Consider the following 13,039-nt stretch of genomic DNA (forward strand, 5'->3'; position numbering starts at 1 on the left):
TAAATATTATTGCACGTGTACAGTCACAAATCCCTTCACGTCTGAGTTCAGTTTACCTTAATAGAGATTTTAGAAACTGTTGAAGAATTTCCTTATTAGCGTTTCCTCAATTTACTTCCTCAGACTATGTCTAGAGATGAATCACTGTAGGCCTAAAGCTCAGATAAAAGCTTAAAGGGATAGTTCACCCAAAAATAAAAAAATAAATATGTCGTTTTTTTACTCACCCTATAGTGTTGTTTCAAACCTGCATGAGTTTATTTCTTCTGCTGAACACAAAATAAGATATTTTAAGAAATGTTGATAACTAGACAATTGACGGCACCCATTGACTTCCATAGTAGGCCATTCTTTTCCTACCATGGAAGTCAATGGCTACCATCAACTGTTTGACTACCAACATTCTTTAAAATATCTTCTTTTGTGTTCAACAGAAGAAACAAACTCATGCAGGTTCGGATCAACTTGAGGGCGAGTAGTGATTAATAATTTTTCACAAATAGAAAACAACAGTGAGTAAAAAATTTTAAAGCCAATTAGTCATCTTTCAGATTAGCACACTTGGCTCCAGACCGACTTTAAACCTTCTGCCGAGGCCAGTCTTGTCAGTAGGCTACTCAGTATTATTGGCATTATATTCTTTCTCTGTTCTCATTGAGCGTCTCAGTGTTTGTCCCGCCCAATCTCTAAAGTACCACACTCTGATAGGATAATCCTTGTGTCAATAAAAAAAGGCTCACTTTTGATTGGCTTTATTTCTTGTGGAGGATGCCGATTTACATATTACAAAGAAACTGAAGTTACGTAATTGAGAAATGAAAACTACGGGTAACTTGGGACTTTTCTCACTTAGATCACATATGATACAGAAACATAAAAAAAAAAAAAAAGTAAAATAATTTTGATCTTATGGCATTTTTTCCCCAAACCTTTATTTTGCATCAGGTCATTGAAAAGGCACAATCTTAACATCTATAGGAAATATATTACTGAAATCGATACAAAAATGTTATCATTTTCATATTGAAGTGAGTTAGAAAAATATAAATACTTGTGTTATTTTTAAAATCTCCCTTTTATACTTCAAGTTGATAGTCAAAACAATCATTCTTCCATTGTAATCTCGAACATTGAAAGGGAGATTTTAATAATAACAATAACAATTAGGATAACACTGAATTTATACTGACCATCAGAAGCTAGGCCTACCCAGAGGCAAAGAAAATTGTTCATGCAAATATCACAATGTCACATGAAACCATTATGCACAAACAAGCCAAATTTCCTTTGTTTTTAAGAGAAAACACATATTAGGCTACATACACATGGCCAACTTGTGTAGGCCACAAATTTCATTTATTATTTGACTAGGTTTTTTGTTGTTGTAGTTTCAAATGACACCCAAAACTTCTGAAATCATAGCACATAAAATCTGTAATAATGACACGATGGTGATCACTTTATATCAGGCTTCATAATCAACATTTAACCTACATTAATCACAAAAGGGTCATCATGACGTTAAATGCTTTGTGATTTTGGGAAAAGGGAGGACTTGTTCTTTAGCAATATGTGGTATTTAAGGGAGATTTCTGGCTTGAAAAGACAAACAGGAGGCTACACAATATCAAATAAGATCATCTTTAAAGGTTAAACTGTGAGCTTCTTTGGCATACAAACATCCCTGAATACAATTTTAAAGTTATCCATTTTAAATGTAAGCTAAAGACGGATAATATTATGTGTTGCTTGTGTCATCATGTGAGGGAAATCTAAAAATAGTGGCACTACAGTCAGATTCTGGTAGTTTATGGGCCTTGGGGGGGGACAGTCAGTGCGAAGATCTGAATTTGCCTTTGGCTTTTGGTTGGGAGTGTCCATTATTTGCTCTCATGAGAAAAAGTCATTTGAACACTTCTGAAAAACAAAATACCTATTTAAATAATTATTTTTATTGCAAACTCCTTGCTATCCGACAACAAAACGTTGCATATGCTTTAGAAGGAGTACTAACAATTCCTGGGAGATCAATGATTCTTGTTGCTAAACATTTGTAGGATGAACAATGATTGGAAGCAAAAGTGTTTTTTAAAAAAAGTGTGTTGAACGTGATGTGCTTTTAGACTAAAAACAGAGTTTATAAAACCGATTAGGCCATCAATCCTCTGTAAAATACTGATACCGCAAAATTGCATAATGACAACAACAATTACATCAAAAAATTAATACTGATATGTATAATATAAATATGTTATTATTTATAATAAAAAAAAATATGTCAAATGCTATTTCCATAACCTGAACCAAGTGCTAAAAAGCCCATGTTACACATGGTACTACAACAGAACATGTATGAACAAACACTTGCCCTTCCTTATCAAATCCCTTAGTAACTCTGGAGTGGCATCTAAAGAAGCTGTCACTTTTTTATATAATTTGTCCATCAACATTCATTATCAGTGCATTTGATCAATGGCAGGAATGACCCAATAGAGGGCACTATGAAGCAACGGTTTCCAAATGGTTCCTATTCTCTAAAAAAAAAAAAACTAAATACAATAGATCATGTTCTGCTGAACAACATCAGAAGAACAAGAACGACATTCCCAGCTCCAATTAACATGGAAGGAATTATTAGGGATGGATGCTCATCTGTGGCAAGTGTTTGTTTTCTATATTTGTGTCGGACTGATGCCAAGAGCTGCTTATTAGTGCCAGAGAGTTGAATTAACACTGAAATAGTCAAACAATACAAACATAACACTTAATGTACATTCTTACAGACATGTAAATGAAATAGCATGAAAAAAATAAAACGTATATAAAAACAACAACAGACAAAGACACAAAGGGAACAAATTATGGGAACAAGCACACGGTCCTCCATCCTTATCGATATGCATAGTCAGAAACATAAAGATCAAAACAGCTGAACTTTAGGTTCATATCCCTTGGCATTTTCGATATTAAAATATTCATTGCATTCAAACAGTTTGTTAGATTAAGTGGTATTACAAGCAAACAAAAGCACACCAAATGATTTTGCATATTTTGGTACACCAACTCCTCCACCAATCTCTTTTTAGAGGAGTCAGGTTTTGCATACACACCCCATCTCTTTCTTCATATATAACTCTTCATATAACCTCTCCTTATTAGCATGCTAAGCATTAGCTTTTTGCATGTTGGACGGTTCCAAGACCACAGAACACTTTAGAAACTTACAAATATAGGCGATTTATCAATAAAGGAGCCAAATGGTTCTCTACCCTGCTAATAAAAAACCCTAATTTGAACCAGCTTAAGCTGCAGTGTTGTGGTACTCGTGACTGGACAAGACCGGATCAAGACAGAGACCTGGAGAAGGTCTGAACATTTCAAACAGTATATGCTTTTCTTTAGGGTGAATGAAGCCTGGATCAGTGTCACAAGGACCGGAGTCCAGACACAGCAGATATGTCAGATTTGTCGAAGTGTTGTAGTACTCGAGATCAGCTTTGGTGTCCGAGTCAAGAACATATGAAAATATGGAGGCAGACTCATCCAGTCTTAAGTTCTACAACACTACTAAGCTGGTTTACTGGTGTTAGTTGGTTTAGCCTGGCTAAGCTGGTGTTTAGTTGGGAGGAAAAAGTGTCCAAAATTCCCTTAAAACCAGCCAACAGACCAACTAAGACCAGCAAACCGTTTTAAGCTAGTTTATTCAGCAGGGTTGTGGAGAAAGAAATCCATGCTTTGGCTCTTAGCATACAGGTCACACCTTCAAGAAACCTTCAAAAGTCTTTCAACTCTAACCGCAGCTCATTATTATACAGTTGTCTCGCTCTTCCATACCCTGCTCTTCATACCAACCGAACCCTGTGATTGGTCAGTTCCGCTAGTGTCCAGTTCCAGCACGGATCCCTTTAGTGTTCCATTTGGTGCTGAAACTGTCGACAATGAGGGCGTCGCAGTGACATTTGATGTCACGTTTAGTGGGAACGAGCTCCGCTTCGACTCTTTCTCAGCTGCGGCAGCCATTTTAAGATTGTCTTTGCTAGCGCTACGGCGTTGAGCGTTCTGCTGCATGGCGGCCCTACTTGCTACAGAAGGCAACAGTGGAAAAGGTTTTCTACTTCCGCTACTACCTCCATCACTTCCTTCCGAAGGGCTTGTCACTAGTCCCTCCCCTCTGTGCCGTCCATTGGTCAGAAGGCCGTTCTGGCTCTCTGAATGACTATTCCGTAGACTTCCATTCTCGCTGGAAGCATGTTTGTGTAGGAGGTGGATGTTTGATTGCTCTGTCCCAGAGGGTCCCAAAGCACCCATGCTACCTCCTCCACCCGCTCTGAGAGCTTTGAGGCGGTAGTGCCCTCTAGCGTCCCCTCTGTGATGGTACTGGGTATTGCCACCCTTGGTTCTACTACAAGCCTTCCTCCTTTGAGGCTGCTGGACGGGCAGTAGAGTGGGCAGCAGGTTGTTGGCCGGTTTGTTGTTCTCCGTGTTTGTGCTCGTGTTGGTATTAGTTCCCGTCGGTGCCCGGACGGCGTTGTTCACGTTGTCTTGCGTCACTTGAAGGAGGTTGGTGAGTTTGCAAGGCCCAGCGGCAATGCTCGTCGTTCCACTTTGAGTAGATGACGACCTGGCAGAAGAAGAGTAATTGTTGGGGTCTGTCGGTGGGTGGCATCCTACAAAAATTTGGGAGCCCCTTTCTGAGGCACTCTGGACGCCTACAGTGGCAGTGCAGGGATGGGAATAGGCTGGCATGGGATGGGAGCGACGGTACCCAGGGCAACACCCTAGCCACGCTGCCTGGACATCCAAACGCTTGAAACAGTGATGGAGCACCAAGAAGATCCCTAATCCGGTAGCCGTTCCTCCATACAGGCAGCTGAAGAGTTTCCGCTCTCTATCCACGTGCCAAACGGCCATAGCGCCACAGCACCACAGCCCCAAAAACACAAACTGTGTCGCCACCAGCGCCAAACATTGGACCTTCAAAGAGTACTGGTCCTCCACTATCGTCCCAGCATGCACTGGGCCGACAGAGTCCGTCGAGAGAAGACTGGTGCTGCCACTGAGCGCTGGTTGACTCTCTGGCAAGGTTGAGGGGTCGGAGGCGGAACATGGAGGATCTTTGGACTCCTGGGAGTTTCGGTGCCTCAGGCAGAAAACAGTGCACAGGAAGTAGATCCAGGTCACCAGAATGATCAATCCAGCTGGAATGTAGAAAGCCCCGAAACTGGGTTGCCATACCAACCAGCAGCTGCAGAAAGGTCAAGAGCAGAGAAAAAGGTCAGAGAGGGGCAGAGGCGGTAATCAGTCAAATAACAAAAACACAAAGCAAGCTCTGTACAAAAACAGACACTTTTTAAAGAGCCTGTAAAGGAGCGGCCCAGCATGAGTAATAAATCTGCAACAAGTATCAGACAGTTAGAGAAAGAACAGAAGCTAATAAAAAAACTCAGAGAATGACCTCAGTCGATTTCATTTTATTATTATATTAAGTGTCACCAGTCTATCTGTAAGACTGCGATGTGACAAAAACACCATAAAACCTGTAATAAAAATATCACATTGTGAAAATAAAATGAAATAATTTTAATTTCAGTGCAGCTAGATCCAGTACTGGATACAATGCTTGAGTTGTGCTGCTGTAAAGATTCTTGATTATTGGCACTCAACACTGACAGAATGCATGGCAAAACACTGTACTGAAATAGCAAATATTTAGTGTAAGCATTCCACTTTTATTTTATTATTTTTAAACATGACTATTTCATTTATATTTAAAATTATATATAGATGTGTTTTGTCATATATCTCAAGAATCAGTGTATTAATCTTAGCACTAGGTAGGCTGTTTATGATATAAACATCTAGAACTAGACGTGAGCAAACACATTTTCCTAATGTTTATAAACACGGTACTCACTAAGGAATGTTGTCTCCATAGTTATTGATGTTTACAGCTGCAGTAATACCACATATGATGAGTGGGACACCGCCAGCTATCAAATAAAACCTGCCAAGAGAAACAGAGATAAAGAAAAGAAGACTGTTAGGGGCCATTTTGCAAATGCTAACCATGGTAAAATAACTAATCATAAATAAAAAATGAAATGAGAGACAGCCTATCTTTCTTTTCCTGTTCTCTTTTCAAAGCATCATGCACATATAATACTATATATAATATAGCTCTTTATAAGTGTAAGTCAATGAGCATGAAGACCTGGGTTCAAATCCCAGGTGATTTTGTCACCCAAAAATACAATTCTGTCATCATTTACTCACCCTCAAGTTGTTCCAAACCTGAATGAATTTCTTTCTTTCTAGTTACTTGTAATTATGCATAATTTACTGTTATTACTATAGTAAGTACATACAGGTTTGAAAGAACTTGAGGCTGAGTAAATAATGACAGAACTGTCATTTTTGGGTGAACTATCCCTTTAATAATCAGAATGTTAATGTAAAAAATTACACAATGGACATACAGTAACACTGCTGTCTGTTATATTTGCTACAGATGTTCCCTTTGCTTGCCGTAAAATACATTTGTGTGGTCTATACATTAGGTTAGTTCTGTGACACTGTCTGTCAATGAAGAGCTGAGTCTGGGCTCCAGACAGTGAAGGAGGGAGAGGAAAAATAACAAGATTTGTCCCAGGAGGCAGGCGTGGGATCTGGCCAGACCTCCCTAGGGGATGTGGAGAGCATGGAGGTCTGGGGTAAAAACAGAGAACACAGACTAGAGAGAATTAATATATTTGCATGCATGTCTTTGAGGACATGTGAACATTAGCCTTAACTAGTCCTTCCGCTCATTTGATTTACAACTCTGTCCACTTTAATCTTTTCCCATTCCCCCCATTTGTGCTCTCCTTCCTCTGTCTGACTCTCCAGAACAGCAGATGGGAATCAGCTTTTATCTGGACAATGATGGTCTTTGATTAGGCAGTTTTTTTTACATCATGGTGGTCCATTCAGTTGCTCTCAAATGCCCATTTTCCTCCTGTACATGCTTATCAATAGTTTCTTCTCAGGAAGTGCTCATTCATTATGACGTTTGCACATAAAACTGCCATTGTTTTATGACCAATTTGAGATATGACAATTACTCTGAATACTGCAAGAGCTCCGATGGAACCCATACATTTCCTTTGATGATGATGACAGGAAGGAACTTTTAATGTTATCATCTTATGTACAACAGCAGTTATTCAAGAGGCTTTTGAACAGTAATTGTTTCTTAGGATGAACGTTGAATATAAAAGAGATATTTGCAGGGCTTGTCTGTTGTATAAAACTCAAGCATTTAGACAGCAGGTACAAGGGATTCTGTTATGTGTCAAGATCCCATCCCTCCGCTGAATCCTACCCACTTTCCTCAATACCTGATCAAAACATAGGGCCAGATTTACTAACAGCTTGCTCCAGCGCAAACCCTCTTTTAGCGTTAAAAATACACTGTCATGATTTACTAATTGCATATGCATTGGTATGAGTTTCCCTTTCAGACACAAAATTCATGGGAGGAGAGTAGTTATATTGATTCATGCAAGGTGATTTAGTAAGGTTTGCGCTAGTCTATTTACTGGTATTTTATGGCGTTATATGTGTGCCTCAATCCTGAGCGAGTAATTGTAAGTTTTGAGCACAGAGAACTATATTTTGCAAGCACATTGCATTATATTTTGAACAGAAATTAACAATCGCAAAAAAAAAAAATTCATTTGAGCAAAGAAAAAACGATTCCGTGCTCAATAAATGTATTTGCTTATTTGCTATTATCCATATTAACGTGCAATAATAACCCCTCTCACGCAGTTTACTCAGTTGCTCTCTCACAAACTTATTCTCTGCCCTCCTTTCAAGTCCCTCTATCTCTCTCTCTCAACCTCTTAATTCTGTGCGCGCTCAACTCTTGACACACACGCTCGCTCAACTTGCAACAGCGTTACAAGTGTGCCACAAAATCAACCAATCGGAAAATTAAAGGTCAATTGTGATTGGCTGTTGGTCTCCAATCAAATCGCTAGTAGAACCAAAGCCCGTCTTGTAGAACTATCCATAGATATCCATATATCCATATATAATCCTTTATTATATGATATCTATGGAACTATCTACAGCATCCCGGAAGCTTACTGAAAAAAAAAAATCAAAAAAAATATTTTTTTTACTTTTATTATTAACTTAAAAGTGCCTTGTTAGTTAAGTGTCTTAAACCAGAGTGTCTTTCCACTCCCATCTGTGCTTTTTTTATGGGATTGCTCTCGCACTCTAATTCCCCCTGTTTAGTAAATCTGGCCCGTAGTGTGTTATTAGGATGTATATCTAATGAAAAGAGCTTTAACCACTTATAACTATGCTAAACTAGTATTCTAAGCTGTTACCTTGCTAATCGAGGATTAACTGAAAACACAAAGAAAGGGAAATGTTTCATTTGACCATTTTTAGCTTTAGTAATATAATGTGATATGTAATGGAAAAACATTAATAAACATACACTACCATGACCGTAATGGCATTTCTAATGTTAAATTTGTCAATTTAAAAGATTAATATTTCAAATGAATGCTTTTCTTTTGAACTTTCTATCATACAAATCCTGAAAATTAAAATGCATCACGGTTTCTAGAAAAATTTTGAGCAGTTTTTCACATTGATAATAATAAGAAATGTTTCTTGAACGCTAAAATCATCATATTAGGATGATTTCTAAAGGATCATGTAACACTGAAGACTTTGAAAATTCAGTGTTGGCATCACAGTTATAAATGAAACTTTAAAATGTATTTAATAGTTATTTTAAATTGTAAATATATTTTACAATATTACTGTTTTTGATCAAAACAATGCAGCCATGAAGCCATCCTAGGTGTATATGACATTCTTCTTTCAGACGAATACAATCGGAGTCCAAAACGTAATGACGGCAATTGACGCCTCTCGCGGTTCAAACAAACAGGACTGGTCATCCGCGTTCGTCATTACATTGTGTTTTATATAACTCCGATTGTATTCGTCTGAAAGAAGAATGTCATACACCTAGGATGGCTTCAGGGTGAGTAAATCATGGGGTAATTTTCAATTTATGGTGAACTATCCCTTTAAGAATGTTGATTCTGACACCAGTTGTGTTTGTTAAAGGAGCTAATTCAGCCTAGAATGATCTCATGGGTGGTTGGACAAAAACACTGACATTTCCGATTTGAATAGCAATAAAAAGTCCAATTTGCACCTTTAAATGCCAAAATTCCCCTCATGTAAAACAATTACAGTCCATGTGGGCCTATTGATTGGTTTACAAAGAATTTTTGTTCAACGTGGGTTTTATGAGCACTGAGGCCAGATTATAGAGGAAAAAAAAAAACAGATATCTGTGAGTTTGAGTGTGCTTGTAAAAGATAATTTATGGAAAACAAGCCGGTTATTATTCATCAAATGCTCCCAACCCTCCATGATGACTTCACTGACCTGAGCATGGGCCGCTGGGTTGGTTGTACAGCAGTCTCGCCTTCTACTTGTTGTGGAGTCCTCAATAAAGCTTCTTTATATATTACCCTGGCGCTAACACCGATCCATAACAAAGTGGACAGAGAAGAGTAGTGAAGAACAATCCCCACCTGACACAAACATACACATACATGAGTAACACAAGTAAAGTAGCAAGATGTTAGCGCATAGAAAAAATATACATTTTTGAGATGATATATTACTAAGGCCATGACACACTTAAGGCTGTGCTTGAACACACCAAAACGACTACAATCAACTGTCAACTAGCATGTGCCTTCTGCGCCTGGTGTAAGGAAATAACCGTCTATATCAGCAAGTACCAATAGTTCATATTTGTCATTCAAAAAGGGTAACTGAAACTAGGACTGCAGATATACCATTACCATTTTGAATATCAATCATGCTGATCAGTTTCTTCATTCTAGGCACTCATGCTGTAATGAAAATATTCGTGCATTGGAATGGTAGGGTAAGATGTCTGTGCCGTCTTGACTTCTTTGTTCGCTTTCATCACTTTAGCTTTTATTCTGATTCGCTAAGCTAAACAGCCAATCAGAGTTCTCTCTCTCACCGATTCAACATGCCCAATCGGCCAAAATACCCGCAATGATTTCCAACTAGGGCAGACGGTGTGGAACACGCCACAAAACCTGGGCCGACCAACGTTCAATGACAGCCCGGCGGCTTGGTGTGTCAGGGCCTTTAGAAGAAAAGGTTCTATATAGAACCTTAAAGGGTTCTGCCAGGCGCTTCATATATAGAACATTTTAGGGGTTCCCACCATGGGATAATTTTATTGATTTAGCTTTAATTAATTCTGTTTTAATGCATTTTTAACGTTAAGCTCATAAACTTACTTAATAATAAAAAAAAAATTAAAAATGTAAATAGCCTGTTAACATTAAAGCAATATGCAATCTTTTAAGACATTTCTTCTCATATAGGGTCAAGAACCCAAGAAAGTTCTATATAGAAACTCCTTTTTTTCTAAGAGTGTACAATGCCACATAAAAGCTAATCATTTTGTTTTTGAATGTTTATGTTCCTTTTTACTGTATATAATGCTTACTATTTTAAAAGTCATTTTTCTTTACTGTTTTGTGCATTTTTGCACTGTAAAACTGTAAATCACTCGCACTGAATCTCCACAGTATCACCTCAATCTCTTGTTTGTCAGTTGCATTTGTGACTCAAAAGCTTGTTCACTTCTTATGTGCTTGTGAAGTGACCTTGAAAAAGCTGTAGGAAAAGTCGCCTAATAAAATAAAACGTTATTATGTAAGAGAAATGGAAACTTACTGCCTGGCATACAATTGGGTAGCCGGTCAGAGTGATGCCTCCAGCAAATACTGCAGACGTCATTGCGATGTGGAAACTAGTGTTCAGGAGGGTGTGCCAACTCTTCCTCGTGATTCTGATAGAGCTGATGGCAAAGAAAGCATCTGTTATGTCCGCTTTTAATGAACAGGTTTGGCTATTCCAGTAATAACAAATCAGATAGCAACATTATAGAGAATTGTGTGCTTTCTACCGTGTGGAAACAGTTTGCAAGACCTTTTTCTTTTAGTTTTTGGGTGTGTTCATTTTTAACAAGGTGAGAGAAATACCTGTGATGCAATATATAGGTGATGATGATGGTGAAGAGACACAGGAGTAGCACTGCAGTGCAGGTGTAGATCACTGGATGGAGCACTTCCACTGGAACTGAAGGTGAACCTGGGAAATCTGGCATCTCCTGAAATATTGACCAATATTGATATGGATAAATATTGAGGAAATGATGAGAATATTTTGAAACATTCAACCCTTTAACTTTGTGTATCTACACCTCAAGGACTCTCAAAAAAGTGTGAGAAATTCCACATTATCTGTCTGTCTATCCATCCACCCATCCATCCATCGATTTATAGGGATACAATTGGTTATAGCCATTTAAATACAGCATTTTTTCTGTAACATTTTTATACATGTAGATGTAGTTACTAATAACTATAAAGTATGCATAATTACATGCAACTAACTCTAAACCAAACCCTAATACTAAACCTAACCCTAAAGTAATATAACTAATTAATATAACTCATACTTAAATGTATAATTACACTATAACAAGAACACCTTACAATCATCATAAAAAAGAGAAATTGCCCTGCTGTCAGTCCTGTGAATCATGGGTTCTTCAGTGCCAAGCAAACCGATCTATCAAATATTATTCATACCGTTTTCTCAATAACACCCAAAAGGACTTAGCTGAACATTAAAATCCTTTGACGCAGGATGAAGAAATGTAGGTTGCACATGTTTACAGTACGTGTACTTATGGGTACTTACAGTGTACTTACCTAAGAAAATACTCAGTTATGTAAGGTAACTACATGGGTTAAGGTCACAGTAGGTTTAGGGGTAGGTTCAGGGTTAGTACCTACTTATTACCCAGTTATTGCAATTACTATAATAAGTACATAGAATGTACATAGGGAACAGGACTGTAAAATAGTGCTAACGAAATGTAGTGTAAAGTATCAGTTTGTAATGGGAGATCTGTCCTTCCTAAGTAAAGAATTGTCTATATCTCTACTAAGGGTAGGCAAGTTAGAGGAGCTCATTAGCTTTATAAGACTTTCTACAACAGGGCTATTAATCAATAAGCTGACATACTTCGCACTTGGTTACTATTTACACAACAGAGTAATAATAAAATTGACATATTTCAGATTTTTCATTTCATTGTATTAGTGTCTCTGTTTCAAGCTGCCTCGCTGTCTACTTCCTACATTTCTATGCAACATCATAACTGTTATCAAACCTCATAGTTGAGTGATTTGAAATGCTCTACATAAAAAGCAAACAACCCAATGTATCAGTCATTCAGTGCTTTGAATGGAAGACTGATAACAGTTGAGTTTGGTGTTAGCTTAAGTTAGAAACATATATGGAAAACACAAATATTGGTTAATATAATCCGTTTTAAATTTGACTGAACAATTTTATTGATACTTTTCAGTACTGAATGAAATATCAAGTGTAAAATGGGCCCTTTTCATATTTCCAGAGTTCTCAGAAGCAAAAGCCATCACAGTTGGGTAAACTTCTATAGTGGTGAATGGGAGACGACAGGAAATATAATTTTTGTATTCCCATTTGCTCCAATGGCAAAAGAAAAAAATATATAGAGAGATTGATTACAGCAGGAAGAAGAGAATTATCCCTCGAGGCAGTGTTAATTCGTCTTTTTTCTTTCTCTGTAATTTACTGCCAAGATAAGATAATGCAAAGCATTATACATTTATATACAATTTCTAAAAATTAACTGTGGAAACGCGTCATCACATTCTGTGAAAAGGGTCCATTGTCATTTATTTTGCTTTGTTGGATATCTTGGAATTATTTTTACAGAACTGCATTCTGAAATACATTCTGGGATCCTCCAAGAAGGATAAGAGATCCTGGCCCAAAACAAGGTCTCTTAAGAGGCAGAAAAATTACAGTGCCTACTCTTTGGTGCACCCTATACTACTACTACATATATACGCTA

At 37.7% G+C, this 13,039-nt stretch overlaps 1 protein-coding gene across 1 annotated transcript in view; it reads right to left on the reverse strand.

The window, feature by feature from the left end:
• Positions 1 to 1,958: 1,958 nt before the first annotated feature.
• The window catches only part of adgra2 (adhesion G protein-coupled receptor A2), an 84,380-nt gene continuing 73,299 nt past the window's right edge, over positions 1,959 to 13,039 (reverse strand). The window contains exons 15-19 of the mRNA XM_079897900.1: positions 11,112 to 11,239; positions 10,804 to 10,927; positions 9,463 to 9,611; positions 5,915 to 6,004; positions 1,959 to 5,245 (exon numbers count right to left, since the gene is read on the reverse strand). Coding sequence (XP_079754026.1) covers positions 3,808 to 5,245; positions 5,915 to 6,004; positions 9,463 to 9,611; positions 10,804 to 10,927; positions 11,112 to 11,239 — 1,929 coding nt within the window. The 3' untranslated portion in view covers positions 1,959 to 3,807. The remainder of the gene's footprint in view (positions 5,246 to 5,914; positions 6,005 to 9,462; positions 9,612 to 10,803; positions 10,928 to 11,111; positions 11,240 to 13,039) is intronic.

The sequence above is a fragment of the Squalius cephalus genome, assembly GCF_949319135.1.
Source record: "Squalius cephalus genome assembly, chromosome: 16".
NCBI classification, from domain to species: domain Eukaryota; kingdom Metazoa; phylum Chordata; class Actinopteri; order Cypriniformes; family Leuciscidae; genus Squalius; species Squalius cephalus.